The following is a 20,086-nucleotide window of genomic DNA, read 5'->3' as shown; positions in this document are numbered from 1 at the left end:
GAGGCTGTGAACAGAATTGAGTTTTGGTGAACACCAGCTCCCTTTTCTCTGACCACCTGTTTGATTTTTTTTCTCCTTGTAAAGCCTTTGGGACCATGAACAAATGTTTTGTTGTGGGTGCCCAAGGTCTGCCATGGTGAGTTACCATGGGGTTTGTGGCCTGGAGAAGCTACTTAGAAGTAAGAGTGGAGTTAGATGTTGTGGTGGGTTGTGGTGTGATCGCTTGAGCTTTTGGCTGGGAGCAGTGCTAGCAGTACCTCATTAGGAAAGGAGCAATTAAAACTTGGGTTTTCAGGTCCCTTGGAGCTGCAGGCTCCAAGGTTTTATGGCAGCTGTTGGGGTGATCAGTGCTCCATGCTGCTCCCTGGGAGAGCGTGGTCTCCCCAGCTGTGCTGGGGCATGGGCTAGGTGGGCTAGGTCCTTCTCAGATGTTACAGTTGCTGTTTTGTGTCTTGGCAGGGTTCATCAGTCATGGCACGAAGGGCCTTGAAACTTGCCACGTTGGCAACAGCCACTTCTGGCATCATTCTGTATGGCAACAAGTTCCTGGATCCCAATGATTTTGGAGTTGTTCGTGTGGGCCGAGCCATTGCCACAGTAAGTTTCATCCTAGTAATGTGCCAGGGAGGTTCCTAGGTGGGTAAGGAAATTAGAGTTCACAAGAACTTGGGGCTTCCTGAATTCCCTCTCTCTGCATTTCCAGTTGGCAGCTAGCTTTCAAAATCAGATGGTCAATAGGTTGACATGATGTGGAGAAAAGAGGGGAGAAAGCATAGAAGAAATAGAGCTGTTGCTTGCACATCATGGACTCAACAAACAGATACTGGGCTGCAGAGAACTGTCTGAACTTTCCTGGATAGGGTGGGACCTTCAGAGCAAGGGCTAACTTCCAGCCCGTGTATTCATCAGCCACCCATCAAGATCAGTCACTCATATAAGGTATCCTGCTGCCTTTAATGGTGACCTAGTTCAAACCATCCTGTCTGCATATGCTGCTTTGTTACACTGGAACACTTTGTTGTAAGAATTGTGGTGGTTGTATTGATAGGCTATGGTAGCCATTGCCCTGTGACCCTAGTATAAGAGATTTGAGGAGAGCAGGGCAGGTGTGTAGAGGATCATTCTCAAGGCAAGTGTGAAGTGAGGATGGTAGCTGATGGACATCTGAGATTGGATTGGTTTCCAGACTTGTACAATAAAAGCTACATCTGTCTAGCATCGCTGCTATTTGATCCTTGTGTTGATCACTGCTCCAGAAAACCTGAGAATGGAGACTGCCAGCCAAACAGGTTGCTGCCTTCTCCTTGAGGATATTCACTGATGAATCCAAGAGCAGCCAAGAACAAGGAGAGCAGAGACTCTGGAGGGCGTATCAGTCTCCCTGTACCTCACTTGCATTATACATCTGTCACTTCAGGCCATGATCTCCATCATTTACAGACCCCCAGTGGTAAGCAGCTGTCTGCCTGCATATTCTATGACTTTTAAGCACTTCATTAAGGGAGTTTTACAGGGAGTCAGCTCCTGAGGGCAGATGCAATAAGAAACAAGCTCTGTGGCTTTGCTCAGGTGTCGTGCCGTTTATGGTGCAGCTTGCACATGTGAGCTATTGTGAAAGATGGGGTGTTTGTTTTGAAAGAGTGAGGGTGGAAAGACAAACTGGAATCTTTCCTCCTTAGCTGTTAAGTGCTAAGCTTCCTGCTCAGTTTCAGACCATAAGGCAGTGCTTCCTCGTGGCAGTGAGCAGCTCTCTCCCTTCTACTGCATGGGAAATGGGCATTGAGAGGGAACACAGCTTGATGTGGCTGGAGAGGCTGTTTGGGATCTTCAGTCTGCCCTTGAGTTCTGTCTGCTTGACCAGTGTTTCTCCATCTTACTTGAAGGCAGTGGTTTTTATGGCTATCTTCTGTTTAAGACAAAAGTGAGAGCTCTGCAGTAATGAAGCTGTGTGGTTGGTCTGTGTTTTGAGTAATGGTGTGAGATTACTTTCCCCATTATTAGGGAGTAGGGGAAAGGAGATTTTCTCTGCTTGAGGTGCTGGTGAGTTTAAAGACATGCTTGACTTTCACATCCTCTGCCTTCAGGGAAGTCACAAGTCATGGGCTGGAAAGCACTTCACTGGGCCTGCTCTTAAATGCCTTAGAGGCTCTGCACACACAGCTGCAAGCAGTAACCCCCCAGAATATGCTGACAGTGTTCTGTGTTCTTTAGGTGATGGAAGAATGTGTCTGTATGCTTTTAAACATGAATTTGCTGTCTCTCTGAATTCTCTGTTCCCTCTACTACACTGGACTGCATTTGCTCAGGTTGCTCCTTTACTCCTGCTACACCAGTGACCTCTGCCTTCCCAGTTTGGAGCCTGCTCTCTGTTGGAAAGGCAGAGGTCAGCTTTAATTCAAGCACTGGCAGCCCAGACTCCTCTCACTCCTTAGCCACAGACTGGGTGAAGCCAATAGAGCAATTTGACATGTTCATTTCTACACAGCTCAGCTTCTAGGGTTGGCTCTTTTCATAAGTGAAAGCTGAGCCTTTGTAGCAAAAGAGACTTTGGATGTCAGTGGCATGTACATGGACCTACAACAACTGGACTTCATTTAGCCCTGCCCAGGCTGCTTATCTGGATGCTTGAGTCAATTATTGGACCGTAGCCAGGCAAAAAGAGGCTGTAATTAAGAGGCTGCAATCCTTAAGAAGGAAGTTCAGCAGCAGCAGACACAAAAAGTTAAGCCAAGCTATAGTGTGGGGAACAAAAAAATCTGGAGGAAAAAAAACCCCAAACCAAGACAAGGTGGTCAAGAAAACTGATCTAGAACTACAGGACTCTGGACAGATGTTGTCTGAGTAGAAAGATCCAAGTCTGCTTGTATTTTAAGCATACTGGGTCACTAGTCTTAGAGATTTTCCTAAGAAACTTGATGAAGTGCATCAGCAGAAACAATTCTTCTTGAGCCTCTTGCTTAAGTGTGGGTAGACAGCTATTCAGAAGGAACATTGTGTTGTGGCCTGGTGAGATCTGAGGATAGTTTAGGTGAGGTGAAGAGGGTTAAGGTGTTGAGAATTCACTTATACAAAGTGGAAGCCCCAATCTTTGGGCTGCTTTAACATGAGACTGAAGACAAAATCAGTTAAAGAAGTAATCTGGCATTTGTGTGTGGAGGGATTGGTTGACCTGGTAGGCCTTTTTATGTCCCTGAGATTCAGTCTCACACTGTAACATGACTGGCAGCAGTAGTTTTAGTTGAGAACAGAATCAGTGGCCTGGACAGCATCATATTTGAGACAGTTTCTGTGTTCTAGTAAAACTAGAAGCCTGGCAGGGCAGCTGTGCATTTGCCATACTTCTTTGAGGGTGTCCCAGCTGTTTGGGGTGTGTGGAAGGAATGCTCTGTGCAGCAGCTGGAATCCGTCTCAGACACTAACAAGGATCTGGCAATGTCAGAGTTGCCTATCAGGATCATCATAATACTAATGTAGTGTTTAAGATTATGATGTAATTAGCAATTGCTTAATTAATTCCCTCTTCCTCTGTAACGCAGGCCAATCTGTTAGCTGCTGCTTTTCAAGTTGGAGGTGATAATTACCCTCGTGGACCAGAGATAAAATATGAACCAACTCAAGCCTTTATGCAAGGCTGATTTGAACTTCACTACACTTTAAAGTTGTTCTTTGAGGTTGGGAAGATGCTTTGAAAATTTTTCTTCTGAATATGACTCTGTATCTGTTGAGCAAGAGAGCCTGAAAAGCTCAATTTCTAACCTGGAAAACAGGAAATGTGAGAAACCTAACCTCCACGAGGAAGGAGTGTGTCTGTAACTGATTTCCAGATTGATCCCCTCTTTGATGCATCTCTGAGCTTTTGACTGCTTCCCTCCTGTCAGTTCCAACAACTTTGTCTCAAAACAGATTTGATTCCTGTGCCTTCTTGGCTTTCACATTGCATCGACTGTTGTGGTTTAGCCCTGTCTGGAGGTCAGATGCCCACCAAAGTCGCTCTATCACTCCCCTTTTCAGTTGGACAGGGGAGAAAATCTATATTGAGAGGCTTAGGAGTCAAGATAAAGACAGGGAGAGATCATCCTGCAATCAGTGTCATGGGCAAAACAGACTCAACACAGGATAAAGGAAAGAAAACTCTCTAATTGATTACACTGCACACAGGGAAACCAGAGTTGGGTAATGAGAAGTGTGCCCAGGTCTTAAAGCACCTGCCCCCCCCCCCACTTCTCAGCAGACTTCACTTTAGTCATGATTGTACTCCCTTCTTCACCCCCACCTTCCCCTTGTGGCATAGGGAGGGTCAGGGAAAGGGGAGGTCAGTCAGTTCCTTGCGAGCTGTTTTCATTCTTGGCGGGGGGGGCCATTCCTCACCCTTCCCCTGCTGCACCGTGGGGTCCCAGCCACAGCAGACAGTCCTCCATGAACCTCTCCAACGTGAGTCCTTTCCCACAGGGCTTCAGCTCTTCCCCAGCTGCCCTGGTGTGGGTCACTGCTATGGGTGCAGTCATCAATCACAGAATGTCTCTCAGCCTCTCAAGCCCAAACTTCTCCAGCCTGGTCCTCCATGGGGTCATGAGGCTCTTCCCCCAGCAAACCTGCTCTAGCATGGGTCTCTCTCTCGCTCATCTTTGTGTCTCTGTCTCTCTCCATGGGCTGCAAGTGCTGGCAGGGGCTTGCTCCAACATGGGTCACAGTGTCTTCTCTATGTGTCCACCTGATCCATCGTTGGGCCTCTCCATGGGCTGCAGGTGGGACCTCACCCTTCTCCATGGGCTGTGAGGGGAACCCGTTCCACCATGCGTTTCTCCAGGGGCTGCAGGGGCATCATTCTCTCTGGCACCTGGAGCATCCCCCCTGCCCTTCCCTGGCCTTGGTGTCTGCACAGCTCCCTACATCTTCTCACTCCCGTCTCTGGTGGCAAAAAGTGGCCACTTGTGGGTTTTTTCCTGCTAAATGTGACTCCCAGAGGCGCTGTGACCATCGCTGATGGGCTTGGCCTTGGTCAACGATGACTCCAGCCTTGAGCCAGGTGGTGTTTACTCTCTCAGGCCCACAGAAAGCTGCTGGCAGGTCCTTGCAGCAGCCACCCCTGCAGCCCCCCCTTCTCTATCAGAACCCAGCCATGCAAAGCTATGATGGCTTTATATCCCTGCTAGGTGTGTGTGCAGAAGGGTGGGTGATGGTGTTCTGTCTTAGAATGGGATGCTGTGCCTTCAGTAGGGAGGTTTGGTGAAATCTGACTTAAGACCTGAGTTATGCCAATGGTTCTTTATGGCAAAGATCTTGAAGTTCAAATGACAGGTTAGTGGGCAGGTTCATCTAGGAATGCATTCCCTGCTCTCTCTTCAAGTAAACTTTATGAATGTGGCCAGTATATTTCAGTTCTGTTTGCTGACTCTGCAGAGAGGAACTTCAGTTGTAGGATGAAATTGTGATCCACTTTCAGAGATCATTAAGGCACTTAAGAATCTAACTCCATTGTCAGTGGCTCTTGCTAGTTAATAAGCTTTAGCTGGATTCTCATATTGTTTTGTAATTGGGTATCTGACCCTTCAGCACTGTAGTCCTTTGTGTGGTTGGATATCCCCCAAAATACTGCTGCCTGTGCTAATTGGTGAGCTTGTCTTCAGCCACTCGGATCCCTGCTGAGCCATCTTCTCAGACTGAGCTCACTTAGGCTTAGGCAGGTTGGAGGTGTGAAGATGAACTACGGGATAACTCATGGGGCACAGACAGGGTCTTTGTAGCCTCTATTTCTAGCAGCAGATCATATTGTGAAAGCTGAGAGAGAATGGGAGTCTGCTGTATGTAGATTCTAAAAGTGCTTTAAGCTTTTCAAATGGAATATATAGTATAGGAGTGCCAAGTGTTTGTTGTTTTTAATAGCTAAATGTCAGTGAGGTCCCCACACTGCTTTCTGTAAATGTTCACTGAAACTTAAATCTTTTAACTTATTATGTGTCTGTTACCATAAACTCCACTGTGGAGCCAAAACTTGGGAACCTAAGGTACACAGATGTGTCCCTCATGTGGAGGGTTGGTGGTTGTGGTCTGAGATGCTGCAGACCTTGCTGAATGTTTGTGGTTTCATTTGTAGACGGCAGTTATCAGCTATGACTACCTCACCTCCCTTCGGAGCGTCCCACATGGATCAGAGGAGTATGACTTGCTCAAATCACAGGTAGGCCAAAGAAATGGGTTGTGTTGCTCAAACTGTGCTGCCAGAGCTATTGCTGCAAAGCATGCCATCAGGCTGTCAGCTTACCAGTTCTATGCCTCCTACCAAGCTGGTAACAGCAAACTGCTGCACGTGATGTAAGATTCTTGCAGGACCTACGTCACCTGATAGAGAAGATCCTTCATCAAGAGTAGCCTCATGCAGCTTGTCCTAACTTGGATCCTTTGAAGTTCTTTGTGTATGGGATAAGATGAGTTTGTGCTCTGTCACTGGTTCTCTGCTGCCCACCCTGATTGTGTAGAGGTCAGCTGCTGGGAGGGGACCAGCAGGGGTTTCTTAATTTGCTTCATAATATGAAGACTTGAGAGATTTAAGTAATAAAAGACTGGTGTTGGAGGAGAAAAAAGACGAACCAGGTTTGCAAAACTCTGAAGGTACCAAAAGCAGGTAAAGAAATGTATATCTCATTGCAAAACTTATTGTTGTGTTTTGGTGTCATTAACATGAATGAAAAAGCACTTGTAGTGAGAAGACAGGCATCCCTATTGCACCTCTCAGTCCTGTGCTGCACCTTTCACTTCCAACCTACAAACCTTGAGCTGTGAGTGACACTGAGTTTTAGTTGAGTGTATGTGGTGTCTGTAGCCAGGGTCCCTCTATTCCATCTCAGGGCCTCCAAGGAGTTGGAAATATAGCTTGTGCCGAATTAGGCCAGTCAGCATAGTATGTTTGAAGTGAGGTCTTTTAATCTTATTTTTCTTCTTAGCACATGTAGGATTTAGGCCACTGGAGTGGTGTCAGTACATGGGGTGGTGGTTTCCAGGGACTCTCAGACTGGAGGGATTCTAAAGCTGGAAACAGCAGTGGGCCAGGTAGAAGTCAATGGCATTGGACTCCAGCATGCTTTAGTATTCCTCTGGCAGAAAATCCACATCATCAGTATGGTCTTAGAGTATTGGGGATAGTTTGCAGGGAGGCTCCCCTGGGCTTGTTCTCATCCTCTGCTGTCTAAAGATGCTAAGCTATTCTGGTGTAGTTCCTTATCCTAGGTGAGTGGCACTAACACTCTAGCCTAAACTAGAGATAGAAGTGTTGGGAGTCTGGAGCTTCACCTTCCATCTGCCCATGTCTCAGCCCCATGCTTTCAAACCTGGTTTGCAGAAAGGTTGCTCGGAGCTTTCTTGAGCGACACCCAAGTTATGGAGTTAGCAGTGCTGTGGACAGCTTTTCACTCACCAGTGGTTTGCAGCAGCACTTGCAAATTCCTGACCTTTTGCCATTTCTCTCCATGGCTTCATTAACCTCTGTCATGCAGGTTTTGATGGTCTGTCAATTTGTGCCCCAGGCAGCCAGGAAGGGCTGTGCTTGCTGGTGCTGCGCAGAGCTGTGCTCTCCTTGCTTGGCAGCCAAGACCAGCTGAGTCAGCCTCTGCATGTGAGAGAGCCAGTGGCAAGTGCAGCGTGTCAGCATGACACAAGAGGAGTCTGTGGCATGGCCAGCACTACCCTTTGGCTGTGCAAACAAGAATAAGCTGGGAGAGAGAGAGAGAGGAGGAAGCAGGTACAGGCATAGCATGAGTTAGCAAAACCTGTTGACCTGTGGAGGCCTGTTCTGCTCTTGGCAGGTGTTACAGATGGCCACCACAGAGCCTGGCTGTGACATCTCTGCAAGGCTTATGCTAGCAAAGAATTAGCTTGGCATCAGAGAATTTTTTGGTCCTGGGCAATTGCACAATAAACCTTGTGGTGGTTTAGCCCTGGCTGGAGGCCAGATGCCCACTGAAGTTGGTCTATCACTCCCCTTTGTAGTTGGAGAGGGGAGAAAATATATATTGAGAGGCTGAGGAGTCAATGTAAGGACAGGGAGAGATCATCCTGTCATCAATGACATGGGCAAAGCAGACTCAACACACAGTGAAGGAAAGAAAAGTCTAATTTATGACACTGCACTGCACATGGTGAAACCAGAGTTGGGTAATGAGAAGTGCAACCAGGTCTTAAAACACCTTCCCCCCCACCCCTCCCTTCCCAGCAGACTTTAGTCAGGATTTTGCTCCCTTATTCCCTCCCATTGTGGCATGGGGGAGGGCAGGGACTGGGGAAATGGGGTTCTCAGTAGCACCTTCCCCCCCACCCCTCCATTCTCAGCAGACTTCCCTTTAGCCATGATCTTGCTCCCTTCTTCCCCCCCCAGATCGTGGCACAGGGAGGGGCAGGGACTGGGAAATGGGGTTCTCTGTCACTTCTTCATGAGCTGTTTTCCTTTGCCAGATCTTAAAACACCTCTTTCTCAACAGACCATTTTGTTCTGCAGAGGGCTGCATTTCTCTGACGTTATTCCACCTCTGTGAGTGTTTGTGTCCTTGAGTGTCTTTTCCATTTCAGGTCAGCCTACACTGTGACATTTCCAGTGTGCCTCTCATCGTGGCACCTGGGTATGCTGGTTGACACTTCCTGTATTGCTGGCATCAATTTCTCTTGATTCTGCTGTCAGTCAGGAGGTATCTTACAACATGCAGTTTGTTTAAGGGCTGGCAGTTTGTTTATGGGTTTCTGAGTTGTCAGAGTAGTAAGAGGATTGCAGTTGGTTGGTCATCTTGCAGGTTTCAGCACTCAAGAGTATCTTGAGCCTGGCCTTTTTTGCTGTTTGCCTACTCAAGGCAAGATTGTTGCTGTGAATGTGGATTTGTTTGGGATTTTTAATGGAGAGGAGATAGCAAGGAGAGAAAGGATCTGTGGTCAAGGTGTCCTGGGAGACAGTGGGAATAACATTCTTGAATTAACTTTGTTGGCTACATAATTGCTTTGTCAGGGAAAAAGCCATTTGGGGAGGTTAATTAACTTTCTTCCTTTTGAGAGCAGGAAGAGGATGTTCTCACTCAAACTCCTGGTTATTGGGCTGTCAGTATCTGGGCAAATATTGGGAAGGTGTAACCTTGTGCCATCATTCTACAGAATGATTTCTTGCTCCTTGGAGCCTGTTCCTGGCGTTTGTTGTGTTTGCTTCTCACAGTGGGGTGGGTGTTTTCAAAACGAGCTGTGTTTCATGGTGAGGTTGCCTGACTGAAGAATCCTGGAAAGAAAATAAGTAGGGGTGTGTGTGTATCTGCTTATAAACTTACAGTTTCTGGATATTTCACACCAAAGAAATAGCCTGTGTGGACTTCCCTGTGTAACACTTGTGTGCCTTAAACAATAGGAAGCTCTGTTTAGTATCTCCAGTCCTGTTTAATATCTTCATTGATGACCCTGATGAGGGAACAGCACCCACCCTCAGCAAGTGCTGATGATACAGAGCTGGGAGGAGTGGCTGACACACAGGACACTGAGCTGCCATCCAGAGAGACCTGGACAGGCTGGAGAGCTGGGCAGGGAGAGACCAGATGAGGTTCAACAAAAGCAAGTGGAGAGTCTGGCACCTGGGAAGGAATAACTGCTGGAATCAGTACAGGCTGGGGGTGACCTGCTGGAGAGGAGCTCTGTGGAGAAGGACCTGGGGGTCCTGGTGGGTGACAGGGTGGCCATGAGCCAGCAGTGTGCCCTGGGGGCTGAGAGAGACAATGGGATCCTGGGGGGCATCAGGAGGAGTGTGGCCAGCAGGTCACAGGAGGGGATCCTCCCCATCTGCTCTGCCCTGGTCAGGCCCCACCTGGAGTGTTGTGTCCAGTTCTGGGCTCCCTGGGATCAAACAGACAGGGATCTCCTGGAGAGAGTCCAGAGGAGGCTACAGAGATGATGAAGGGCCTGGAGCATCTCCCCTGTGAAGAAAGGCTGAGTGAGCTGGGACTGTTCAGCCTGGAGAAAAGAAGACTAAGGGGGGACCTTATGAATGTTTATCAATATCTGAAGTATGGGATGCAGGGGGAATGGGCAGCCCCTTTTCAGTGTCTGTGGGGACAGGACAAGGGGCAATGGCTGCAAGTTGGAGCACAGGGAGTTCCACAGCAACATGGGGAAGAACTTTTCCCCAGTGAGGGTGAGGGAGCCCTGGGACAGGCTGCCCAGGGGGTGTGGAGTCTCCTTCTCTGGAGAGATTCCAGCCCCGTCTGGACGCCGCCCTGTGCAATATGAGCTGGGGAGCTGCTTTGGCAGGGGGGTTGGACCCCATGAGCTCTCCAGGTCCCTTCCAACCCCTGGGATTCTGTGATTCTATGATTCTGTGTCCTAAAATAGTTTCTTCGTGATGGACTTGAGCTGCATCTGCAGAGAGAAATCCCCAGGAGCTTCCCATGGCATTCCTTCAAAAAGGAAATGGTGAATGGGGACTGTGGGCTGTTACACACAACAGCTGTTGGTTGTGGTGATGGCTCTTTGCTTTGACCTGTGATGATCTGAGATAAGATGCAAATAGACTTCTTTAGGAGACATGGAATAGCCATTAGGTGGCAGTGACTTTCTGTCACCAAGCTCAATGGGAACCAGCCATAGAGGTGAAGAGCTTCGTGGCCCATCCAGTCCCTGAGCTGATTGTGTTAGGTTGCCCTATTATGTACTCCCCAGGATATCTCTTCATCTAAAAGACATGGTTGACACTAATGCAGTCTAAAAAAGCTACTAGCAAGGCCAGCTGGTGGCTTGATGACTCTACATTTGAGTATTGCTGTCTAGCAACCTTCCTGCAAACATACAAACCATGAAAGCTTTGCACTGAAAACACATAAGTTGTAAAATAAATCTTATAATTGTAAGACAGTTTTTCTCCTTCTGCTTTCTAGAGTGGTGTCAGCTGAAAATGATGGCCACAGCATCTCTGGGTTGTAGGTTTGTAGCCTTAGGAAGGTCCATTTTTTGAGGAATATATGCCTATAAAAGAGGATGTTCTTCAGTCCTCTGCAGTGATGTGTTCAGTGAGATGGGCCATCTCACTGTGACATTTTTGGAGGAGGAAGGGGGAGAGAAGTGAGGGGAAAGGAGCAGTGTCTCGGAGCACTTTTGTCCCAGCTGTGCACCAGGTGTTTCCCTCCAAGGGGGAAGGTGAGGTATCAGGTACACCATTTGCCTAAGTGGTCCCACATCTTTCTTACACCCCAGCAGGAGTGAAACTCTGTGCCTCGGGAGCATTTAGCCTTCTCTCCTCCAGGTGGGGCTATCCCTTTTCACTTGAATCCCTGAAGACCTCATTACTTTGCTTCCTTATAGCTGCTGAAGAGGTACATAATAGGCAGAGGAGTATCTGAAGAACATCTCAACCAGTGCACTGAGGAAACCCTTAGAAAGCCCTTGAAGGATGTAGGCTGCAAGAAGCCTGCACTAGGAGCAGCACTATGAAAAAAGCAAATGGAAAGTGAAGAAACAATCTTGTTCTGTTCAGTATTTGGACTATATACCTTGAGTCCCAATGAACACCCAACAGCCCAAAGGCAAGAGGCATGGCAAGAGATGGGATCTTCCTTTTAGAGTTCCTGGTTGAGATTTATTTATTCATTTGCCTGGATTTTTACCCTGGATGTGGGTGGGGCAAACACATACAAACATAAGATTTCTCAGAGGGCTGAAAACCTGTGTGAAGAGGGAAGTGAAACAAAAAGAAAGCAGGAATTCCTTAGGATGCCACTGTAAGTCACTTGAGGCTGGTCCCATTGACTTTGGATCAGGCCCTAAGTTGGGATGTTTTCTTAATGGAAGACTTGAACTACTGGCAGTTCCTATCACTTTGTTGTTGGAGGCCACCAAAAAAATCAGTAGAGCTGGCAGGTAGCCAGTGTGTTACCTGTTCTAAACATAGGAAGGCAGTTGGCTTGAGAATTTAAATCATCTTACCTGACACTAGGAAAAATAGATACCTAAAAGATTCATTTAGGGAGAGAAACACATCAGTATTCGTCATGGCAAACTGAGCTTCTCAGATGTTTTGTTTGTCCTTTAAGTCCTCAGCAGGACCCATATTGTGGGTTTTGTTCCCTTTTCTAAGATTGCTGCAGTCAGCATGCAATGAAACACCAGCTTTAAGGCCCCCAAGTTATGAGTAGAGAGATGTAAAAACAGGAGTGAAAAGGCTGTTGTAGCATGCAGATCCTTCATGTATCAGGTCAGGCTGGAACTTCAGAGCAGGACTGAATACTGTAGACTTGCTCTGCTAAACCAGTGACCTTATCACATTCTCCCCACAGTGTATCTGATTAAAAAAAAAGCTGTTCTGGAGGGTAGCACATGATTATCTTACCTGTCAAGCCAGGCTCTTCATTTAGGCTCTTCAGTCAGTGTTGAGGGAATTGTTGTGATGGGTGGTGTCTTGCAAATGCTTCTCTGGACTTCTTGACAACACTGAAGGCATCTTAGTGGGTTCTAGGCAAACCCTTTGACCGGTGTTGTGACCATCCTGTTTGCATACTTGAGGGAAAGGTGATTCTGAAGGGAACTTTGCCATCTTCCTCCACCTGGTACCCCAGGGCCCGTCAGGACTCTGCCAGGGTGCCCTGGGGACTGGGAAGAATGAAGCTGTGTTGCTCTTGAGTTGGAGCAGTTGCTGATTTAGTCTAGGAATAAGACAAAGTGTGAAGTTCAGTGCTGGGTTTGGAAGCTACTCTTTATTGGCTAGGGTGTTCAGATGCCCTGCCTAGAATTCTGCTGATGTGAGTATGTGTCTGCTGCCTGTACAGCTGGACAGGCACCTCTGTCTGCCTGTGGATGTGTGCCTGTGTGGTGAGGGTGTGAGTGCTGCTCTTGAAATAGCTACTTCCAAGACTGAGTCAAAGGGTCAAAGATGTTTGGGGGAGGGAATCCAAGACAGTCATCACATTCACTGCTACTCTGGTTAAGGCTACTTGAACTGGTGTGGGGTTTCTTTTTTTTTTTATTGTTTTCTTTACCTTGAGAGTCCTGTCTCAGTGGCTACAAATTCTGCTGATGGTGCACCATTCAGAGCATCTTCCTGTTCCTCCTCCTCCTGCAGCAGCATCATCTTGGCAGGTCTGACACCAGCAACAACTTGTTTTTGTCAGCCTACTGAGCTGATGTGACTTGGAAGAGGCCCAGAGGGAGCAGATAAACTCAGTGACAAGGGTCGTCTTTGTACAGCCTCCCCTCTGTTCCTGGCTCCACTCTTAACAGTGGATTTGCATGTCAGCCTGCACATACACACACATGCACAGTGCTTTAGGAAATGCCCCCTGCCAAGCCTGGACCCCTTTACTGTCTTGCCAGCTTCTCTGGATGTAGAGGTAAATTCACTGAAAAAGGTCATCTAGCAGAATTGACTAACAACAACCCACAACCAACCCACAGTTCCTAAAATGTCTTTACTGCCCCTGCACTCTCTGAAAATAGACTTGTTTTGAGTTGCCTGTGAACTCTGTAATTGTGCAGCCTGTTTGTCATTGTAGGGTTGCTCTGAACACAAGCTGGTCTGTGCAGGATCACTGCAGGGCAGGAGGCTTTGCACTCAGGTTTGTTTGTCACAGGGCTGTTGAGTGAAGAGAGGTGGGGAAGAGAACACTTTTCCTCCTTGGGTCCTTTCTTTTGTGTTCACAGTCAGGCAGCACAGCTGGGCATTTTGAGGCCAGCAGGAACTCTTTAGTCTCTGGAGTGCTCTGGTATCACCTGTTCCATCTCTTCTCTTCCTCTCCAGGACACTTTCCCTGCTTCTGTTTCTTGCAGTAAGCTGAGGTTTTGCTGTAGCAGTCTGAATGAATGGGGAGTTATTCACTGCCAATATATGGAGTGGTGATCCTTGGCTGGGGAGCATTGTGAATGTTGATGAAATGATGGCTCGTGAGCACTGGGGAGTGAGAAGTAGCCAGTCTGTTAGCTGTGCTTTCCTCACCCTCAGCTGGTCCTTGTACCAGGCTGTGTGCTTGAAGACAAGAGAGATCCACAATGTGTAGGGCTCCCAAAAGCTTCTGTCCCCCTGACTGGCAGGGTTAGATCAACTGCAACTTCCCTCTCCCTCCACTGGCCCCAGGCTATGGACTGAGTCTGTAGCAGGAACAAGGGGGACTTTTTGTATTCCTCTAAACCTGTGTTTTGATTTTAGGGTAGCAAGTGCTTGGCAATGTGGCTTAGGACTGAGCACAATGCAAGCAGAAGCAGCTTCACATATATACCTCTTCTGCTGTATCCCTGTCTGAACTCATGCAGCTTCCCTCAATAGCCCTGCACAGCTGACCTCTGTGTTCACTTGCACTGCCATCCTGTACCAGGTCTGCATCTCCTTCCAGCTCCCCTGTTTCTCCTGAAGCCTGCCCCATCTCTGCTCTTACCTCTTCCCACTGACACCTCAGTCCTGGCTGCCACCTCCCAGGCCCTCACTGTGCTGCTGTCAGATTTGGTCCAGACTTACCCTACCAGGTTTTATGCTCATAGCAACTCATGCAGTGAAGATTTGCCACAGTCTTTGTTCCCTGAGAAAACAGAGACCTGGGTGGATTCATCACCAGCCCCAGGGAGGACAATGCTCCCAGGCTTCAGCTTTGTACACCCCCATTGGCAGCCAAGCCAGCAGGTTTCCCCTTCCCACTGCCTTTCTGGAGTACAGTTTCCAGCACTGGCAGAGCTTGGTCCTCACCTGGAGAGATGAGCTCCACACTGTGTGTGTCTTGGTGTTCCTGGAAATCTCAGTCCAGAAGCAGTGAGGTGTCAGCTTCTGTAGCTTCCTGAAATCCAGTGAGCTTACAGCCCAAGAAACTCTTCCATTTACCAACAGCCTAGAAAACCACCGTGGTTCATGTTCATATTGAAAGGCTGATGGAAGCATGTGGCTTTTATTTAAAGGATTCTAAATTTAAATAAAGCAACAATAAGCCAAATGCTGTCCCTTCACAAAAACTATGGGATGGTGGGACTGACGTGTAGCGAATGAAGGGAAGTTCCTGTGAGTAAGTGGTCATTGTCTATAGCTGTTGGACCTGTGTAGTCAATGGAAGAAGCAATAACAAGACCCCTTACCCACACAACCCTTATCCCAGTGGCAGGTGCCCCTCCTTCCACCAGCATCACTCAACAAATCCCATCTCAAGAGAGGAACTGGAGTCTCAGTTGCGCCGTGCCCGGTAATGAACCGCGCTGCGGTGCTGGTGCGCGGCGCTGCCACCCGCCAGCGGGGGGGGAGTGGAGAAGGCACTGCATCTTGTTGATGCTTTGAACGTTTGTTTTCCTCATCATTTTGACACCAGAGGTAATTGCCATTCCTGAAATTTTTCTCTTGCTAACATTACAAAGCAACTGTTAGGGACAAATTAATTATGAAGAATCTCGTTATGACAGATTAATAGGCCAAGAGAGGAGATTTCTTTTTCTTCTTTCAGGCAACTGAATAGTAAAATCTAACAGCTCCTGCATAACTGCTGGAAACATGTGCTTCTCTGTAAGCCAACACATACTTTGTTGGAGATGGGGAATTTGTGAAAACAGGGCTGGAGTATAGAGAGGGTTTCCAAGCTTGCTTTTATTGAACTGTTGGTTTCCCAATGTCATGTGCCAAAATGAGCTTGAGTCTGGGCGTTGCCATATGGAGGGGAGGTCTTCATGGTTTGCATTGGACCAGTGTCTTTTGCCAGGGTTATGGTTGAGCAGCATCATGAAGGCTCAGAAGTGAGGAATGCTGCACTTGAGTATTGGTGGATTTTAAAACAAGACTTAAGGTCATTATCTGGGCTGATTTATTGCCATTAAGGTTTCCCTGTGTCAGAGAGATCAGATCTGATGTGCTGGTTGAGTTCCAATTCACTAATGATGTTCTGTCTGCCTGTGTCTCCCTGGAAGTTACAGACTACCTGCCCCAAATCGTTTCTGTGGGATGCTCTCTGGGGACTGATGTGATGTGGCCCATAGATGGCTGCCTTCCTGTGGTGGAGGTGTTTGAGGCACCCTGTGACTGAACAGTTCTGTCAAAGCCCAGTGGAGGAGGAATTTGAAATACCAGGATTGCTCATGGCTGTGTATAGAAGCTCACCCAATTTATGTGTAGTCAGGACAGGATTTCATGTAGACTTGGTAACTGCTTTCAAAGAGGCAGTTAAATATGTATCTTAGAGGTGGTGGGCTACTATGGGATGCTAGTGCATCCCTGGTGCTGATGAGCACACAATTTAAAAAAGCCTGTTTCAGGCCTCAGAATAAGCATAATGTAGACTTTTAAAAAGCTCCTGGAGGAGGCCTTTTCAAGTGCTCTGCTTTGCCACCTTTGATGTCTTACTGAAGTCTTCAGGCAGTAGTGACTCAGCAAAGGACCTCTCTAGTTGTGACTGGAATCCCTTCTTGCCACCTCCAGCCAAGTGCTTGTACCTACAGCACACTCTCCCTGCCCAGGAAAGGAACAAATCTTCAGTGGCAATCAATGCACAACCCTCCTTTGTGCTATGATCACTTCAATGAGCATCTGAGTTCATTGCTTTGCTTCATGTCCATCTTGTGCAGTGCTGATTCCCTATGGTCCTTTCTGGCATGCAAATTTTATCTTGGTGTCTCTCCACAGTGGTTGTACTTTGCCAGCATGGTCTGATTCTTCAGAGGATCTTTGTTGGTTTTGTACCAATTGTTGCTGTGATAGGCCTTTTGTCTTAAATTCACTATTTACCTTCTAGCCAAGGTCAGGAATCAGTTATCTTTAACTAATCAGCTGATGGAGATTGCCTCTTGCCTGTTATCTGTGCTGCAGTGTCATCCTTGGGTTTTTATTGCCTATTATAAAATTCTCCCACCTTTAACCTCAGCTTTTGCTTGTGTGAGGTTCAGACTGAAACCTCTGGATTCTCAGCTGGTGCTTTCTTTTTTTAAACTGTGGCAAAAGCTGCCCAATTTGCTGCCCTCTCCACAGAGGAGTTGTAACTGGGTACTGATGGACCAGGCTTCCCTTACCCTGCCCCTTGGGCTACTTGTGCAGGTGATCTGTGGTAATCAGCATCTTCTACATCAAGAAGAAACACACCTTAGGTTTCCACATGATAAAGGCCATTCCCTGCTATTTGTAGGTGCTTCTCTGGAAGGATGGGAGTAATTCCTTCAGAAGCAGTTGTGCAGAAATCTGTTTTATAACCTTGTAGGACTAACCACTCTAAAATAATGACCAGTTGCTTTGATCCTGGATGAGATAGGTAACCTGGAGATGGAGGTTTTCTGCTCTTTGCTTATTGTGTGTGTGCCCAGCTCCCCATACACTGATGATGTTTCCTGTTGTACCCAATTCCTTACAAATAAAATAATGGCTGACAGTAAGTCTGCAGGTGGAGGGACACTGTTTTCTTAAAATTAGAATGGGACAAGACATCCAGCAGTTTCACTATTTTACTCGAGGTTCTTATAATGTGTTTGACATTTACAAATGCAGCATCCCTGCCTCCTGGATGCTCATTCCTCTCTCAGATGAGAGGGGAAAACTCAACAACTGGCAACGGAAAGGGCAAAATGTGGAATATGTAATTGTGGATAAAGATGAGCTCAGTTTTATTCCCTTTGCAGCCTTAGTGAGCCACAGCCAAGTGCAGGGGAGACATACAGTATCGTTTGTTGTGATACCAGCTGCAGTAAAGGCAATTGCCTCTGGTACTGCTGGGGGTGATTCCTTCTGCTTATTATGGGAGCAAAAGTAATCTATCCTAGATAATGAATAACCAACATGCAGCCTCACCTGAGCTCTCCTTTTGTTCATCTCAGTTTGGGGCCATGTCAAATATTCATATGTTTTACTTCATTAAACTGCTGTCTCATGTTATTTCAGGTTGTACTCTCAAAGCCAGTATTGGTTTTCTCTGTTGCTTGTGTTCCTAGTAGCTGTAAGGATTCAGTAGATCACATGCTACCTTCAGTGGTAAGCCCACATTTTCCAAATTCTGCTTCTAGTGGCACCTCCACAGACCTATTGTTTTCAGTGGGAAAGCAGAGGAGTGGCTGCAAGGAAGGATCTGACCTTATAATGACCGTTTAACAAGTCTATTGAATCAGAAGAGACACCAGCTCAGTCTCCCGCAGTGGTGACATTGCTGGGATGCTGATAGACAGTGGCTGCCTTTCTGGGTGTGGAGCTGTGTGGTATTAACTGGATGAACAAGCTGGAATAATTTATATATATATATTTTTTTTTTTCAGTGAAATCAGCAACTCTGATACCCAGAGTGCAACAGACCAGCTAAGTAACAGGGGGGCGTTTCTTGGGGGTTTTTTTTTGTTTGATTTTGCTTTTCAACATTGTCACTTTTAAAAGTAGAACTGTACTTTGCCATCGATGGTGACTTACTGGTACTGCAGCCACTCTGTTGGATGCAGTGCTGTGACAGTCACTGCAGTTGTTTGGAATTGACAGTGTAATCCCATGGTTGTTATCTTTCCTGACTTCCTCGTCAATCCAATTTAATCACTTCTGGATATTTCATGTGTTACTGTCTCTCTCCCCTTCACCCATCCTGTTCCTGTAGGAAGTGGTCTGTACTTCAAAGGTCAGAGCTTCTCAGATTAAAGAAGGGGAAAGGAATCTGCCTCTGTCAGTTTGGTAAGGGACTGTATTGAGATCTCTACAGAGACTGCAGAAGAAACCCTGTTCTCTGGGTTCTGTGAGCAAGCTGCTGCCCATCTGCATGGCTGAAAGAGAGAGGGAGCCTGCCTGCTCTGCTCCCCCTGGCCTGCCAGGAGAGGAGTTGCATGTGCACGAGGGGGAGAAGCTGCTATTGCAGGGTTTAATCGCCTGCCAAGGTTGACTCAGATGGGTCCTGACTGGAGGTCAGCTGTGACGTGCAGCTGGTAGGGTGGGATTCGACTGTTGGGAACAGAAAAATGTCAGCCCAGATCCTTTGGCGTTGACAAAGTGGATGTGACCACTTCTCCCCTCCAGCTGCAGCGGCTGCCTCTGCGCTCCCTCCTGCACACCCACGCTAGGAGAGCAGACTGTGTGAAGCTACCCTGTCTTGACCCTCAGCTGCTGAACTACGTGAGATTTAGCTGAGCTTTCTCCATCTTTCCTGTGGTGCTTGAGCCATCTATCCTGATAAACCTCACCGATGGAGTTCATGGCTTGTACAGCTCCATTTTAGTGCAGGCTGGGGTGTGGGGACTAAGGGAAGAGGCTGTCAGATATCCATCCTCATCCCTGCTGCTAGGATCCTTCACTTTGCTTTGAAGACCAGGAATATTCAGCTTTGAACAGATTCCCTTGATACTCTATCTTCTCATCTTCTACCCTTTCACCAACCTTAGGAACACCCTGTATGTTTCCCTTCCCATTTGCAGCATCTGGCCTCTTGAGTGGTTGGAAAATGTTAGCAGGTCAGCCTTCTTGGCACCATCTCATTTTATTACTGAGGACAAAGCATTAAATACTTTCTTTTTTATGCCATACTGGTCCATCTGTCTTGCAGTGGCTCCTGATGTGCCATCCTTGTTTGTTTGCTCTCTCAACTCTCTCTGGGACTTCAGATGATTATTATTTTTTTTTAATTAAAGGGTCTCTACACCCCTCTCCCCGATGTAAAGCCTCCCTATGCGTAGCAATAACTGTATGAGCTTCAGTGACAGCTAATTCCTGCTGTGGGAACACTACTGAACACATGCTGGTTGATCTTGCTCCTTATATATAGCATCAGAAAATAGCAAATAAACCAGGGCTTAATAGAACTGACAAGGCCATATAAGATGTGCCTTTACAGCCCTCTGCTTGTTTTCACTGCCGTCCCTCATGGTCTGATCCAAGCTGAGCTGAATTAATTTTCCTAGCAAGATTTTGAGAGATGCTGTGTCAAATTTATTATCATTTCACCTGCCTCTGTAGCAGGAGCTGCAGGCACTGTGATCAATGGATCGAGACACGTGTCTAATTTCACTGCAGCTTCTGTAAATGTTTCTGTGCCTTCCACAGCCATGCTGTTGAATTACCTTCTATCCTCTGTAGGCCCTCTGCAACAAAACACAGGGCAGATCTCTCTGTATACCAACCCTATCAAGGCAACAAAGCACCGAGGGCCCTTTTGGGAACTGGCTGACTTGGCAA

The 20,086-nt window shown here is 47.2% G+C and overlaps 1 protein-coding gene across 1 annotated transcript in view; it reads left to right on the top strand.

Moving 5' to 3' along the window:
- Window positions 1-471: 471 nt before the first annotated feature.
- The window catches only part of ADCK1 (aarF domain containing kinase 1), a gene marked incomplete at its 5' end in the record, with an annotated part of 71,944 nt that continues 52,329 nt past the window's right edge, over window positions 472-20,086 (top strand). The window contains 2 exons of the mRNA XM_084264057.1: window positions 472-597; window positions 6,095-6,178. Coding sequence (XP_084120183.1) covers window positions 472-597; window positions 6,095-6,178 — 210 coding nt within the window. The remainder of the gene's footprint in view (window positions 598-6,094; window positions 6,179-20,086) is intronic.

The sequence above is a fragment of the Gallinula chloropus genome, assembly GCF_964237585.1.
Source record: "Gallinula chloropus genome assembly, chromosome: 4".
In the NCBI taxonomy this organism is placed as follows: domain Eukaryota; kingdom Metazoa; phylum Chordata; class Aves; order Gruiformes; family Rallidae; genus Gallinula; species Gallinula chloropus.
The sequence above is the reverse complement of the archived record's forward strand: the minus strand, read 5'-3'. Positions and strand labels throughout refer to the sequence as shown.